This window comes from Puma concolor, chromosome E2 (genome assembly GCF_028749965.1).
Source record: "Puma concolor isolate L17-30 chromosome E2, mPumCon1.1.hap2, whole genome shotgun sequence".
In the NCBI taxonomy this organism is placed as follows: Eukaryota; Metazoa; Chordata; class Mammalia; order Carnivora; family Felidae; genus Puma; species Puma concolor.
Window position 1 is genome coordinate 36,853,735 of NC_141681.1, and position 16,556 is coordinate 36,870,290.

Genomic DNA, 16,556 nt, shown 5'->3' on the forward strand with positions numbered 1-16,556 from the left:
TGCTTTACTTCTTCAATTCTCCTTCCCCTTTCATAAACTGGAAAAGATGCAACTTGACAGTGTCTTCTCATAGGGGACTTTTACCTACCTCATTTGCCTTATTCACCTGCCCCTCCTCTTTTTCATGGTCCCAGCTTTCTTTGAACCTACTCCCCACTCCCCAACGCCCTAAACACTCCACAGCTCACACAAGCATTTTGCAGGGACCACTGATAAACTCAGTGTCTCCTTGGGAAAAGATTCTCAAACTGTAGATTCTTCTCCCTCCTGAGCTGTCTAGTCTTTCATATGCACCTGACCTTTTCCTCACTTTGGTCACCACCGTTGTCTTCCAAATCTCTGCTTTCCTTGTCAACTCGAGGTTCTTAGGAGTTCTTTGCTTTAACTAAACATCACTAAACAAACTTTACTGTAAATTTTGATGCTGACCACGGGTATTAGAGGGTCTTAGCATTCTTTTGAGTACCCACAAAACTGGGTAGGTCAAGGCCTTGAAGGAAGGAGGTGAAGCGGGTTTAAACAGAGCTCAACTAACAGGATCTTGGCCTAGGTTTCTTGGACTCTTGCCACAATACCAGAACCCCCTGGGGACCCTGTATATTTTTCCTGTCTTTGTATGACTATGTATCTATTGCAAGAAAGGTGCACACTATCAAACCCCCAGCTACTCCATCCAAACTGGATGCAGAGACTCTCCTTTTAACGTTAAAGATGGCTTGGGTTTAATTAAACCATTTCAAAAGTCTGTTCAGTGAGTCCTCCTGAATGCATCCAATGAGTTCCAAAGATGCAACATCCTGGGGAATGGTTCCATAGGAGCCACAAGAGGAGGGTCTTGGAGGATTCATCTTTTTCTTCTTAAGTATGTAGTCATGTCCTTGTTACTAGTCAGATACCTACAGTAGGAGTTCCTGTGTCCTTGGTGTGATGCATCTGCATGATGAACTAAACAGCTTATAAGGGGTCATGTTCTTGGGGAAACAAGGCTTGACATATACTATAATTAAAAGGTATGTTCTTTACATGGTTAAGTCAACTGATCTGATTCCTGGCAAAAAGCCATTGGTTTCAGTTTGTTTTGACCAACTGTTCATCCTTCCTATTTCTCTGCTACTTTTTTAACATTGAATTTGTGATATACTATTAAGTATCTCCATTCCATTAGACATGTAGGACTCACCTTGAAAGGGCATAGTAACTAGAGTAAAATAAAAGTGTTTTTGTTAAGAACAGCACCCAGAAAGCTTTTTGTAACTACTGATTGGAGGTGTTACCTAGAAACTTTTCTCTAATATCATATATTTGCTTCTTTTAGGAAATGATTTAATCGTCTTTTTGGCAGACCAGAATGCACCCTATTTTAAACCCAAAGTAAAAGTATCCTTGAAGTAAGTACAAATGTATCTGTTCCTATAAAAAACAATCATTACTGTAATGATTGATATGTAATAGCTAGTTAGGTTGTCTTTGAAATCAATTTTATTTAACTGTGTTGACACAAAACCACTAGTTATGAGGTGTGAGTAGCAAGTAATTAGTTAGGAAAAATAGTGAATATACCAAAGTTTAAAAGTCATTTACTTTTGAAAACAAATTAATAAATTTGAGTAGCTCACATCTGTTCCTGCATAAACACCCTTCATTCTCTAGCAATATAGTACCCCTTCATGAATGTGTTGGGGATTGTCCCTCATCCTGAGTGTGCCCGTGGGAACACAGGCTTGTCAGGTCAACTATGTATTGAGGGTGAGAGGGGGGCTTCATTTGCACTGGGGAAGAGGTGTTCTAATTTCTTTTTGTTTGTTGACTTGTAGGTGATGAGTGTTTTAAGGTTTATTTTGAAGGAATTTAAATCAAGCAGAAGTCTTTAAATGTTCAAATAATAGTTCTTTCATTTATATGACTGGCATTGCCTGAAACTCAGTGATCTTCAGTAGTGAGCCAGCACAGTTTTGAAACATAGAAGCAAGGATTGATTGCTGGATGGTTCAAGGAAGAAGAAATGAGTTAGTGCATACTAAGGTGGAAGCTTCCAGAAAGTTACAAAATTTCAGTGACCTTCAGTACAATTTAGGTAAGGGCTTTCAAGTTTGGCGACACAGCATTAACAAGATGGCAGTAAGCATATTGTGAAGAGGAGGTGGAAAGATTTACCTAACAGAAGTGTAGGGTGTACTTTGGAGAGTTTTGGACCAAGAAGATGAGATTAGGGCAGACTAGGAGCCTTCATAAATATCAGAAAGAGTTTGAACCCAATCCCATGAGAAGTGGAGAATGATAGGTTGTTGTTTAAAGGAGAGATGAAAAAACAACAACAGTATTTTAAGTTTATTTACTTGTTAACCATGTGCAGGATGAATTGGTTTACAGAAAGATCAGAGGTTACTTAGGAAATGGTTTAAGAAAAATTTAAATTCCTTTGTGGGTTAATAACTGCCCAGAGTCTACAATATTTAAACTCACACTTATGTTTTAAAAAATGGCCTTAAGATAGAACATTGAAAGGAAAGTTTTAAATGGACAAACAGAAACTTACCCTAGTGAGAAATTTTCCTACATACTGGATATCAGCATGCTTGGAGTGGGAACAGAAAGATAAATATTATATACAAGAAATGACTTGCTTACAAATGATTTTTCTTGGAAAGAAATGTTTGAACTACAAAGGACTAGGGTTCCACTAAGTTAAAAAAAAAAATCCCAATTCATTTCATTTTTCTTGATTAACAAATGCAGTGTTGTTTTCTATACTATTACAATTTAGAAACTTGTTTTTATTTTATTTATTTAGAATATCTTTCAAAGCATATGGAGCTTCTGGGTGGCTCAGTCAGTTAAGCATCCGATTCTTTGTTTCAGCTCAGGTCATAATCTCACGGGTTCACGGGTTCAAGCCCCGCTTTGGGCTCGGTGCTGACAGCACAGAGCCTGCATGGGATTCTTTCCCTCTCCCTCCCTGCCCCTCCCCCCTCAAAAAAACCCCAAAAACCAAAAAGAATATTTTTCAAAGTATAAATAACTCTCCTTCATTCTTTACTTCCCCCGCTCCCTTGTTCCTTTCTCAGATGCAACCACTTTTAAAAACTTAAGCTATTTTTTTCTGGTGTTTATTTCTGTATTTTAAAATAAGCTTTTACACTGTAATCTCTTTAGTAATTATCTTTATCTCTTGGATTTTTGTTAGCATAGATGAGGGTTTACCATCTTTAAATTATATCATCTCAATTATCATTATATCATATTTTTAGTTAAATCAGTAAACATTGTTTACATTTTGACCATGTAGATTCTGTGCACTTCAGAACCAAGAAGCATACAGTATTTCATTTTTTTTTAATTTTTTTAATGTTTATTTATTTTTGAGAGAGAGAGAGAGAGAGAGAGAGCACGAGCAGGGGAGGTGTAGACAGAGAGAGGGAGACACAGAATCCGAAGCAGGCTCCAGGCTCTGAGCTGTCAGCACAGAGTCCAACGTGCTCGAACTCATAGACCACAAGATCATGACCCAAGTCAAAGTCAGACGCCCAACCAGCTGAGCCACCCAGGCACCCCCGTATTTCATTTCTGTATCGTTTTTCCTCCTGCCGTAAATCGTTGCTTTTTAAAATCAATTGCAGGGGTGCCTGGTGGCTCAGTTGGTCGAGCTTCCGACTCTTGATTTCAGCTCAGCTCATTATCTCACTGTTCCTGGGATGGAGGCCTGAGTTGGGCTGCATGCTGACAGGAGGAGCCTGCTTAGGCTTCTCTCTCTCCTTTTCTTTCTGCCCCTCTCCCGCTCATGTGCACACTCACACTCCTTTTTTCTCCCTTTCAAAATAAATAAACTTGAAAACAATCAATTGCATAGTTTTCTGTGTACATATCCTTAATTTCTTGGTAGATGTTGCATCATATCGGCCAAATATCTATTGTACATTTTGTTTTCCCCTTTGAGTCCTATACACTTCTGCCCAATCAGAGTTCATTTTTAAGCCTTCTGCAAGGTTAGTATTTGGAGACTTTCCCTTTGCTGTTCTTTGTTGGATCCCTCTTTCTTGGATCCTGTGCCATTTTATTCTTAGCTTCTTCATTTACTTCACTGGAATGCATCCTTTAGGAAATTCCTGAGATAGAATGTATGGTATGTTCAACGTCCCCCAATTTTTTTACTCTTAATAATTTCATTGGCCTATAGTCTTCTAGCTTCATGGGTTGCTATTTTAAAATCCAATGCTTTTCTTTCTTCTAATCCTTCTAATGTGACTTGTTTTATTTTTAATTTTGGAAGCTATTAGGGTCTCTCTATCCCTTTTGTTTTGGTATTTCATGATGTTGTACCTTGATATAGATTATTTTTTATTTATTATACTGGAGAAGTATTTGAAGGTATTATTATACCTTCAAACTGGAAGCTTCTATCCTTGGGGGCTTTTTGAAATGTTCTTATTTCTTTAGTAATTTATTTGTTCTATCAAGATTCTTATCACTTTGTTATTGGACTGCTGAGTCCAACCTTTATTCCTTCATTTTATCTGTGTTTTTCTCATTTCATTTTGTTTCCCTTTCTAGGAAGTGTTCTCACTTTTATTTTAAGCCTTCTATTGAATTTTTTATTTTAGCTGTCATATTTTTTATCTCCAAGAAGTTTTCTTTGTTCTCTTATTATCCTTTTGTAAGCAGGCTGTTTTCTTTTTGTTTTATGGACATACGTTCTTCTCTTATGTCTTCAAGTGTAATTTGAAGTTTCTTTATTCATCTTACTATCTGTTTTGTTCAGATTCTTTATTGCTATTTTTTGGTTCTCTTTGATATTCATAGTTTTCTTCAGAAAGCAGGGGTATCATATTTAAGAGTAAGGCAATAAAGAGCTAATTGGAAAGTCTTTGCATGGTTGAACATGTCGCCTGTCTCTTGCCCTGTGGTCATGTTCCTGGCTGACTAGCAGTCCAGGAATAGGGTAGAGCTGGAGGAAGGGTCAAACTGTTCCTTCTGTAGACTTTCCATTAACCCCCTGTTTTTAGCTTATGGCTAAAACCTTACCCTCTGCTGTAATTTAACTCTCTAATGCATGATTAATAAACTCTGTGGTCCTTGTCTTGGTAAGAGAGAGAGACAGAGAAGGGACCGTCACTCACAATACAGACTTTCAGTTTAACCTGTATTCAGCCTTCTGCATCACTCTTGTGTTTCACAATATCTGATGACTGCAAATTCTGAGCCTCTCAGGTGTTCTGGGCCAAAAGCTTTTCTTGTTAAGACTTTACCTTCAGACACTTTAGCTTACAGTTTCCTTGCCATGGTAAGTCCATTATCAATATCTTCCTTCGTGATCTCTTTGTTTCTGAGGGGCTATACCTTTTTTGTTTTTAAAGTTCATTCCATATAATTTTAGTGGATTCTTTGAAAGAAGAAAAGATAAACACATGAGTTAATCTCATATCTTTAAATGCTTCTACTTTGTATTTTTACAATCATAAAGAAGCTGGGTATTTATGGCAATAAAACCTTGATTAGGTTGGGGCCCCTGGGTGGCTCAGTCCGTTAAGCTTCTGACTTCAGCTCAGGTCATGATCTCATGGTTGGTGAGTTTGAGCCCCAGGTTGGGCTCTGTGCTGATAGATAGCTCAGAGCTTGGAGCCTGCTTCAGATTCTGTATCTCCCTCTCTGTCTGCCCCTACCCCACTTGCACTCTGTCTCTCAAAAATAAGCAAACATTAAAAAATTTAAAAAGAAAAAGAAAAAAACCCATTGATTAGGTTAAATTTCCATCTAATCCTTTGTAATATATTTCTATCTATTCCAGAATATTTTTAGCCCCAAATTATGAATATATATAGACAGGTATTACTGCGAAGTATGTGCAGTATGTGTTATTGTGGATACATATGTACACATGCACATGAAGAGGCCTCCACAATTAGATATAGTTTGCTACTGTATCTCATAGTAGCGTGTATAGTTGCTATATCATCATTTTTAAACACCAGGTATTTTTCATGGAAAAGTTAAAGTTTTATTGGAATTATTTGAGGAAATTGGCATTACCAAAATGATTTTATCATAATGAAAATCAATTTTAGAGACTGACACAATTTGAATTTCTAGCTACTAGTAGTTTGCTATTAGCTTTTAGGTTTAGCTACTTAATTGCTACAAACTTCAGTTTCCTAGTCCATTCAGTGAGAATGACAGTACCTATTTCAGGTTTGGAAACTTATCAATTAATAGCTATTAAGCATTGATGTAATGTGTGGGACACAGTAGGTAGATGCATCATGATAAATCTATAGTATTGTTTTTCTTCACCCTATTTAACCTTTTCAGTATTTTTCTCATTTTCATCTTAAATAAAATCTGATATGTATATTTTTAGAACTTTGATGGTATTTTCAAAATAATTATATATTTGAAAACTTGCTGCCTTGCTATTTGCTCTAAATGGAATTAAATATAAATTGAACACAAGGCCTATTTTTTTGGTTGGGTTATTCAAACTGCGTTATGACAAGACATGCTTTACGTTTTCAATGTTAATATAAATAAATTCAGAATTACTTCATTATTAATAACGTGGTATTAGGTATATGTGTTTTGATAGTATATTGCCAGGTTTAGTAAAAAGAACTTATTTTCCATTGTGAATATAGAATTTTTTCAGAAATAAAATGATTAATTTTCACTGTAAAATTTAAATCTGCATTAAAATCCAAAATTAAATATTTCACAAATAATACCTTTTAACTGACAAAGTGACAGTGCTTTAACAATTGATTATGAGCTTCCATTTCTTTTTTTTTTTTTTTAAGTTTTTTTTAAAGTTTATTTATTTTTGAGAGAGAGAGCACGAGCCAGGGAGGGACAGAGAGAGGGAGACACAGAATCTGAAGCAGGCTCCAGGCTCTGAGCTGTCAGCACAGAGCCTGATGCGAGGCTTAAACCCTTGAGCCGTGAGATCATGAACTGAGGTGAAGTCGGATGCTTAACCAACTGAGCCACCCAGGCACCCCGAGCCTCTATTTCTTATAAGCCAGCCAAATGCACTGGTGTCCTTGACAAAAGAACTAAGTAAAAGGACTATATTAAGCAGTGCATGAATGTAAAACTGTGCTTTTTTTTTTTTAACTGTGCTTTCTTTTGAAATATTTTAGATTTTTTATTTAAGATAGCTCTACCTTCATCCTGAATTATTTTGTAGACCAAGGAGGCTTACATACATGAAGGATAATAAGATATTAAAGACGAGAATAAAATTAATGTGAAACTTTAAATTTTGCATTGAAAATATTTGTATGTAGTACAGATATAGAGATGTTGTCCTTTTCTATTATAGACTGACTAGATACCTTAAAATGTGTGTTTCTTATAGGAATCACAGTGCATTGATAACAAGTGTAGTCCCGGGGGATTATGATGGAGATTCACAAATGGATGTCCTCCTCACGTATCTTCCCAAAAATCATGCCAGCAGTGAACTGGGAGCTGTTATCTTCTGGGGACAAAATCAAACATTAGGTGAATTTGTTTTAAGAGTTCTTAATAGGTGTCTTTGGATATTAAAGGAAGAATATGCCTTTTATTCTTAGGTAAATGTAACAAAAATATTGTTCTGAAATCAGTTCAGTAATGCAGTTCTTAAGAGTCAGTAATTGTAGGGGCATCTAGGTGGCTCAGTTGGTTGAGCATCCGACTTCAGCTCAGGTCATTTTCTCTCAGTTGTGAGTTCGAGCCCCACATCGGGCTCACTACTGGTCTGCTTCTGATCCTCTGTCCCCCTTTCTCTCTGCCCCTCCTCTGCTCCCTCCCTCTCTCACTCTTCAAAAATAAACATTTAAACTTAACAACAACAACAAAAAAATCAGTAATTGTAAAACTTTTTTAAAAGTCAATTTTTTAATTTTTCTTTTGTAACCCAGGACTAGTCTGGGGTTGAACAAACTCTGCTCTTGCTAGCTTAAGGAAGAGAGAGAATTATTAAAGGCTTTTTATGGCCTATGGAATTATTGGGATGGCTAAAGAACACATTCTAGGTTGACCTTTCAGGAACGATCCCCAAAGCCTTCAAGGAAGGCTTTTTACTGTCAGAACATGGCCAATTACACAATAACTATTAGGATGACATTGTGTCTGCTGTGACCCTCACCAGCCAGATGGTTACCCTGCACCCTGCCTCTTGATACTCACAAATTCAATGATCAGACACTGAGGTAGAAATAGCAGAGACACAGCTTTCACTTCATTCCTAGCTTCCAAAACTCAGAGTGTATCTGATTGTCAAGGCTTACATCTTATTCAGAATCTCAGATGCAAAGATACGTGAGAATAGCTATTTTGGTTTCTAGTCCCTCCCAGTACAGAAAAGCACAAAAAGGTTGTAGCGGAGATTGAGAGTCAGTCTACTATATCCACCCCTAAACTTTCAGAACTTATCTGAAAAACGAATTAATTATAACTAAATAGATGACTTTGTTCATGGGGCCAGTTTTCAGGGTGGGGTGGAAGGGATGCAGTTGTGTTTTTGGTAACATTTGAACTTAAGCAGTAGTTTCAATACTTCAAATTAATTCAGTCAGTAAATATCTGAAGAAATAGTACCATGTGTAAAGCATTTTGTGTACATAAGCATGGATATTTTAGAATCAAGTAGTTTTGTGCATATTGCCAACTGCTAAATTTGTATTTAAAGAAAACTCACCTAAGATTTTTAGATTGCAGCCTCTAAAAAAAAGTTCTTGTAATGGTTTTAACTGTAGAATGAACCCCATTGGTGTCTGGGTGGCTCACTGCTGCCGTTGCAGTGCCTGCTTATGATTCTCTCTCTGCTTCTGCTCCACATATTCTCTCTCTCTCTCTCTCTCTCTCTCTCTCTCTCTCAAAATAAACTTAAAAAAAAGAATGAACCCCAGGATTTTGTCTTTACAAACTTGGATGTCTGTTTAAGTTAGATTTATAGTGTCTTGTTAATAGTAATTGTTGGAATTAATTAGAGATGAACGTTGAAAAGAATGCAGATATTTTACCCCAAGTGTAGATATCAAAAATCATAGGGGCTCCAGGGTGGCTCAGACAGTTAAGTGTCCAACTTCAGCTCAGGTCATGATCTCACAGTTCATGGGTTCAAGCCCTGCGTTGGACTCTGTGCTGATGACTTGGAGACTGCAGCCTAGTTTGGATTCTTTGTGTCCCTCTCTCTCTGCCCCTCCCCCACTCATGCTCTGTCTCTCTCTCTCTCTCTCTCTCTCCTCTCTCTGTCTCAAAAATGAATAACATTTTTTAAAAAAAATTTAAAATAATAGAAAGTGCCTTATATATATATATATATATATTTTTTTTTTTTTTTTCTATACAGATCCTAACAATATGACTGTACTCAATAGGACTTTTCAAGATGAACCACTAATTATGGAGTAAGTATATGCTTGCTACCGTTTGAATGATTTTAAACTTAAAAACATAAAATTTCTCACATAAGAGACTATTTTGCTACATGGCATTGACACTAAATTCATTCTCCCTTTGAAGGTGATAGAGGCTGGTACTTGATTAAATGATATTTATCTGTCATAATGGAGGGAAAAGAAAAATGAAATTCAGTATTTTGGAAAGAGGAAGAATTTTGTGTTTTTGTTTTTGCTTCAGTAGCTTTGAATATCTTCATTATGGATCTGTGTTGATTATAGCCATGTCATTACTCAAAGAATTAAGGTAACTGTTTCAGGGTAAAACTATTAATGCTTGATTGATAAATATGAATGGTATGGGATTTCTTCCAGAAATTTAGACAGATGTCTATATTAAGGAGAAACTTATCCTTTTTTAATTTATTAAAACAATCTTTTTAATGTTTATTTTTGAGAGAGAGCTGAGTGGGGAAGTGCAGAGAGAGGGAGACACAGAATCCAAAGCAGGCTCCAGGCTCTGAGCTGTCAGCACATAGCCTGACACAAGGCTCAAATTCAGGGACCGCAAGACCATGACCTGAGCCAAAGTCTGACGCTCAACCAACTGAGCCACCCAGGCGCCCCAGCTTATCCTTTTTATAAAGCTCTTCCTTAGTGTTATTATTCCTCAAAGTACACTCATGTACCAGGATAAATGTAATCCGAATTCCTGTCAGAATTTTTGGTAATGACACAGAGATCACTTCGAGAGCTAAAGTAATGTACAGCCACATTCTTGTTTTCATTGTTGCCTTTCATACAGTTATTAAAATAATAATCATATACCAATAGGTCAGTGGCAATCAGAAGTCTGAACTATAAATCCATAAAGACCCTCAGCTTGATTTCATTTATAGTTGTGTATATTTTCATTGTTGTTGAAATAATCAATGGCCAGTATGAATTTTTATACCAGGTGGGAATTACTTTTGTGGGTTATTTCTCCTCAGCCCATCTAAACTGAACAGTTTGGGTCATGATTCTGAAACACGTACTGTTTTCTTACCACTCAAGAATAGGGTAGGTTATGCAGAAACTACAGACAACCCTAAGATTCCACAACAAAAGTTTATTTCTTACATCTTGTGTCTGTCCACTGTGGGTCAGTGGTAGGTTCTGCTCTGTGCCATCACTCAGGGTATATCAGAGGTCTCATTGCTACTACCAGCTTAAAGAGGGCTGGAGGTCCAGTAATAAATAACAAACACTTTGGCCTAGAAATAACACATGTCTGACACTTTTGCTGACATTTTATTGACTATAGCAGAAACTGGTGAGCATTATGATTTCTACCACACCTCCCAAAGGTTATTTTCCTTTTAAAGCTGGAACATGAGAATTTTATGAAATAGCTGCTTAATGTTTTTAATGTTTTCTTTTCAGCTTCAATGGTGATTTAATTCCTGATGTATTTGGTGTTACAAATGAATCCAGCCAGCCACAGATATTATTGGGAGGGTGAGTAAACATGATTATAACCATGTAATTAATTGTACTTATTGCTGCTACAGGAACTATGTGTCTGTGTAAACTGATTGCTTTAACCATTAGGGAAAAACGTAGCTCATTGGAAATCCATGCTCTTAGAGATTTTTAAAAGGGCATTTGGTCGACATACAAGCTTTCTCACACAGTTTTGGATTTGATCTGCAACTGCTCTCTTTGTAGAGCCAGCTTAATCCATTTATCCTTCTGGAAATTAGAGATACAAACTTTACAGGTCCCAATTTGAATGTTCATTCGTTGTTTTTTAGGAAAGATTTAATTTGAACAGAATGGATACCTGCCGTCTTGATTGGATTCTCCACATTAGTCATTTTATCTCTGAGCCTTTTACTGATAAGCCTGTTCCTTCTTCCTTTTATTTGTTCACTGAGCAATCAATAATTGCCTAAGAATGTAAACACTCCTCTGAGCTCTGGAAATTTTTCCAAGTATACTTTATCCTTGACTGACATGTATGCTGGGATTCTCTCACTATCCTTGTGTGCCATTCTTTGGAAAATCTGTTTGGAATTTTGCAATTCAAAGATATAATTCCTCTAGACTTAAATAGAAGTGGCCTCTTAACATTTATAGCAAGATACTTTTCATGAGCTACCTTCAGCTTGGTTAATTTTTTCTGTATCTGGTAAGCCAAAAATTTAGTTTAAGAATACAGAACACATTTACTTTTTTAACTTTCCAGTGAATGTGGAGAACTACCTTTATCATTCTGTCTTTCCCAAGTGTTTGGAAATCTAACAAATTTCCTTTCTGTGTTTTGGAAAAGTTGTATATTTTTATATGTACCTTTTGAATTGTGGTTGATAAGCCCATAGATGAGTAAACTGTCAAAATTTAAGGTATTATGAGAAGAAAATGTTACATTTCCTATCACTTTTTCTGAAGGCTTTCTTTTTAAATTTTTTTTTAACGTTTATTTATTTTTGAGACAGAGAGAGACAGAGCATGAACGGGGGAGGGTCAGAGAGAGAGGGGGCGACAGAATCTGAAACAGGCTCCAGGCTCTGAGCGGTCAGCACAGAGCCCAACACGGGGCTTGAACTCATGGACCGCGAGATCATGACCTGAGCCAAAGTCGGACGCTTAACCGACTGAGCCACCCAGGCGCCCCTTTCTGAAGGTTTTCAATGAAGAATATGGGTGTTTTGATGCTAGGAAGAATGACCTTTGAAGGACTTACTGTGAATCTTGAATGAGAAACCTGTTTTTTCCCCCAAACTTTGAATAAGTTAGAAGAGAGCCCTGCTCTAGAGACCAATTGGATGGAGATCTTGCTTGTTCTGTTGTGGCCCTGTCTAGGGGAACTGTGTGTGGGTGGGGTTGGAGGAAGGCACAGTCCACCCCTACCATGGCAAGCCGAGCTTATTTGCCTTGGGCTGGGACTATTCAGGAAGTTGTCTTTTTCATTTCCTCTCTTTAAAGGCATACATGTGGGGGGCGCCTGGCTAGCTCAGTCAGAAGAGTGTGCAATTCCAGTGTTGTGAGTTTGAGCCCCACATAGGTATAGAGATTACTTAAATAAAAACTTAAAAACACAAGTAAATAAAGGCATACATGTGATTGAGAACATGATGGTAACTTCTGGCCTGCTTTGTTTCATGGTAATTTCTATTTTAGTCAAAGAAATTCTTGGAATACCTTTAATATGTCATTTGATCTTTAGAAATTGAAAATTTTTAACAGCTGTTGTTATTAATTCAGAAAGGAAAGCTAATAATGTCTTTATGGATTTTCCACTTAATCCACAAGAAAACTATTTAGAGTGTCATGTGATAGTGTCATAGCTTATTTACTTGTTCCGAATTCTGCATTCATTTTTTCTCTGTCGCTTCCTGAAAAACGATAGCTTTTAAAACTTATTCTGCCTGGAGAATTCACTTTCACTTTTATTCATTTTTATTTTTTAGACATTATATTCTGACATACTTTAGTACACTGGAGTAATATAGTAATATCCTGGTATTTTATGATATTTCTCATTTAAACTTTCATACAGATTAAACAATAATAGCTAACTGTATTATAAGTAACAAGTTTGTATCCAAGATATTTTAATTCCAGTTTAGAGAATGAAATTATATAACTTGGCAGAAAAGAATTCCTGTCAGTAGCATTTTAGGATAACTATAGCCTGGCAATATCATGATTCAGATAACAGAAAGCTGAATATGTCCCTTTGGGAGCAAGCATTAATGTGTGACTAAAATAAGAAAATTATATTTAGGCCATACCACTTTTACAAATACAGACAAATGTACAGGTACATAACTGAAAAAGCCACAGCATTGACATTTGGGACTTTTCATGTGACCTCTGATTGGAAACCCAATCTTATTTATCAAGAAATCTAACCTAATTTTTGCAACTTAAATATTGTGTTTTATGGGCACAGTAGACCCAAGATTATCTTAAATTTAATTAAATTTTGCCAACACCTTTATTTTGTGGGAAATTTGCAATGATCTTTAAATAGAGTGGTAAATGCTCCCATAGGATTGTGCTGAAAGCCCACAGCTTGTAACCTGGTCCAGTTAGGAATAAGAATAGGAGATTGCCCACAAGTAAAATTAGCATTACTGATTTGGCTGGAGTAAAAGTACATATGGTCAGTCTAAGAAGACAGTGGTAATAGGCAAAAGAATCCCTTTTCATTGGCACAGTGGGGGCTATCTAACAGGGACAGGAAGGATGCTGAATCTACTGAGGTGCCAGAGATAACTGTGTTAAATGGTCAAAGGTGAGGCTTTGGTTTGTGTCTCAACCCCACTTTATAATGACTTGAAATAACGTAGTCATGTGTCATATTACTTAAAAATAACACCTACCCATTAAGTGTTATGGTGGCTTTTGCAATGATGTGAGGTTATGATCAATGAGCATTTTCTATAAAAGGGAGTTTGAAACTGATGTTGCAAAAACATTCAGAATATTAAGTATTGAAGTGAAAACATTTGTACTTGTAATTTTAATCAAAGTCAAATGTAATATTAGTCTTTTCAAATTCTGTGACTCCTGTACTGAGTTCAAACACATTTCTGGGTCAGGCCCAAGTTGTATACTTGGGAATATTAATGTAGGTATGTGATAAATACTTTGCCATACTCTGTTTACTTCACAAGTGATTGCATAAAAATTTTGAATGAATATTAGTGGCACTGAAAGCAGCCATTTTTAACTGTTATGTAGATGAGTAATTTTCCTCCAATGCCAAAAAATATATATATATATTTTCTATTTAAATATAGTTAGCTGGTCTCAATCCAAGAGGTATAAATCCCTATTTTTCCATGTAATCTTTTCTCACTTTATACCAATTACTGACTTCTTTAATCCCCTTCATTTTTACTGCTGTTCCTTTTGTTGGCTTGCTGATGCATTATGGAAAATATTGCAAATAATTGTCTTTAATGAAATGAAATGATATTGTGTTACAAATCTATTTTTTGAAAAAATATGAAAGTTAAAGATTTATAACACAAAAGGAACCAAATGATCATCAAGGCAGCTTTTAACTTTGTAATTAGCATTAGTATTCATAATCTTGACAATAAAAGGTAGCTTGAGATGATTCATATTTTCAGATATGAAAATACTCTTATTCCCCAAGTAGCCTTCACCCCTTCTCACCTTATACACCGTTTATATTTGGAACATTGTTTTTGAATGGAATGTATTAGAACTTGAGAAATTAGTTTAATATTGGTATTTCCTTAGAATCAGTACAACAGTTTTCTAACTTTCCTCTTTTCCTAAAGAAGCTTTTTTATTGGAGATAAATTCATTTATTTTCCCACTGTTTCTCATCTAAATCTTTTTCCTTTCAAAATTAAGCCACAGAAATAGTGAAAAGCTTTATGAGATGACAGAATTTTATATGGTGTGATTATTTCAAATGGCATGTTACTTAAGGATCCCTAATGTTATTTTTCTGGAGTCCCACCAGGAACTTTTTGAAAGAGAGAAAGCAGGGGAGAAGGGGAGAGGGAGAGAGATAAAGAATCTTAAGCAGGCTCCATGTTCAGCGCAGAGCCCAACATACGGCTGAAAATCACGACCTTGGGATCATGACCTGAGCCAAAATCAAGATTGGGGCTTTATTTTCAGAGACCTTTTCAGGGATCAAATGACCCACAATTCTCTGGTGATTAATGATACTGCTTTGTTTGAGTATTGTATATAAGTGAATTTTTGTTTGTAAATGTATGATTTAAGATGTTTTGGGGTTTGTTTCTTTTTTTATTATTTTTAATTTATATCCAAGTTAGTTAACATATAGTGTAGTGATTTCAGGAATTATATCCAAGTTAGTTAACATATAGTGTAGTGATTTCAGGAATAGAATTTAGTGATACATCACTTACCTGTAACACCCAGTGCCCAACCCAGCAAGTGTCCTCAATGCCCCTTGCCCATTTAGCCCATCCCCCCCACCCACCACCCCTTCAGCAACCCTCAGTTTGTTCTCTGTATTTAAGAGTCTCTTACAGTTTTTCTTCCTCCCAGTTTTTGTTATTTTTGCTTCCCTCCCCTTATGTTCATCTCTTCTGTATCTTAAATTCCACATATGAATGAAATCATAAGATATTTGCCTTTGACTTATTTCACTTAGCATAATACACTCGAGTTCCATCTATGTTATTTTAAAAGGCAAGATTTCATTCTTTTTGATCACCAAGTAATATTCCACTATACATATACACATATATATAATGTCACGTTTCATATGCAAAGTATATGCATTATGTGTATATGTGATCTATATATGTGTATATACATATATCACCTCTTCTTTATTCATCAGTGAACATCTGGGCCCTTTCCATACTTTGGCTATTGTCAATAGTGCTGCTGTAAATATTGGGGTGCATGTGCCCCTTCAAAACAGCACTCCTGTATCCTTTGGATAAATACCTAGGAATGCAATTGCTGGTTCATAGAGTAGTTCTATTTTCAATTTTTTGAAGAGCCTCCACACTGTTTTCCACAGTGGCTGCACCACTTTGCATTCCCACCAGCAGTGCAAAAGGGTTCCCCTTTCTCCTCATCCTCACCAAAATCTATTGTTGCCCAAGTTGTTAATTTTAGCTGTTCTGACAGGTGTGAGGTGGTATCTCATTGTGGTTTTGATTTGTATTTAACTGATGATGACTGTTGTTGAGCATCTTTTCATGTGTCTGTTAGTCATCTGGATGTCTTCTTTGGAAAAGTATTTGTTCATGTCTTTTGCCCATTTCTTCACTGGATAATTTTTTTATTAGGTATTGTGATAAGTTCTTCATAGATTTTGGATAGTAACTCTTTATCTAATATTTCATTTGTAAATATCTTTTCCCATTCCATCGGTGGCCTTTTAGTTTTGCTGATTGTTTCCTTTGCCCTACAGAAGCTTTTTATCTTGATTAGGTCCCAATAGTTCATTTTTTCTTTTGTTTCCCTTGTCTCCTGAGACATGTCAAGTAAGAAGTTGCTGCAGCTGAGGTCAAAGACATTGTTGCCTGTTTTTCCTCTAGGATTTTGATGGCTTCCTGGGTCACATTTAGTTCTTTTCAACCATTTTGAGTTTTTTTGTATGTATGGTGTAAGAAAGTGGTCCAGTTTCATTCTTCTGCATGTCACTGTTCAGTTTTCCCCACA

The 16,556-nt window shown here is 36.2% G+C and overlaps 1 protein-coding gene across 2 annotated transcripts in view; it reads left to right on the forward strand.

Moving 5' to 3' along the window:
• ITFG1 (integrin alpha FG-GAP repeat containing 1) overlaps positions 1–16,556 on the forward strand; it is a 358,049-nt gene that overhangs the window by 790 nt on the left and 340,703 nt on the right. The window contains exons 2-5 of one of the 2 annotated variants that reach the window (XM_086689522.1): positions 1,316–1,388; positions 7,346–7,491; positions 9,326–9,383; positions 10,800–10,874. In XM_086689522.1, the coding sequence (XP_086545648.1) occupies positions 1,316–1,388; positions 7,346–7,491; positions 9,326–9,383; positions 10,800–10,874 (352 nt within the window). The remainder of the gene's footprint in view (positions 1–1,315; positions 1,389–7,345; positions 7,492–9,325; positions 9,384–10,799; positions 10,875–16,556) is intronic. The other variant, XM_086689523.1, reaches the window with a different exon arrangement.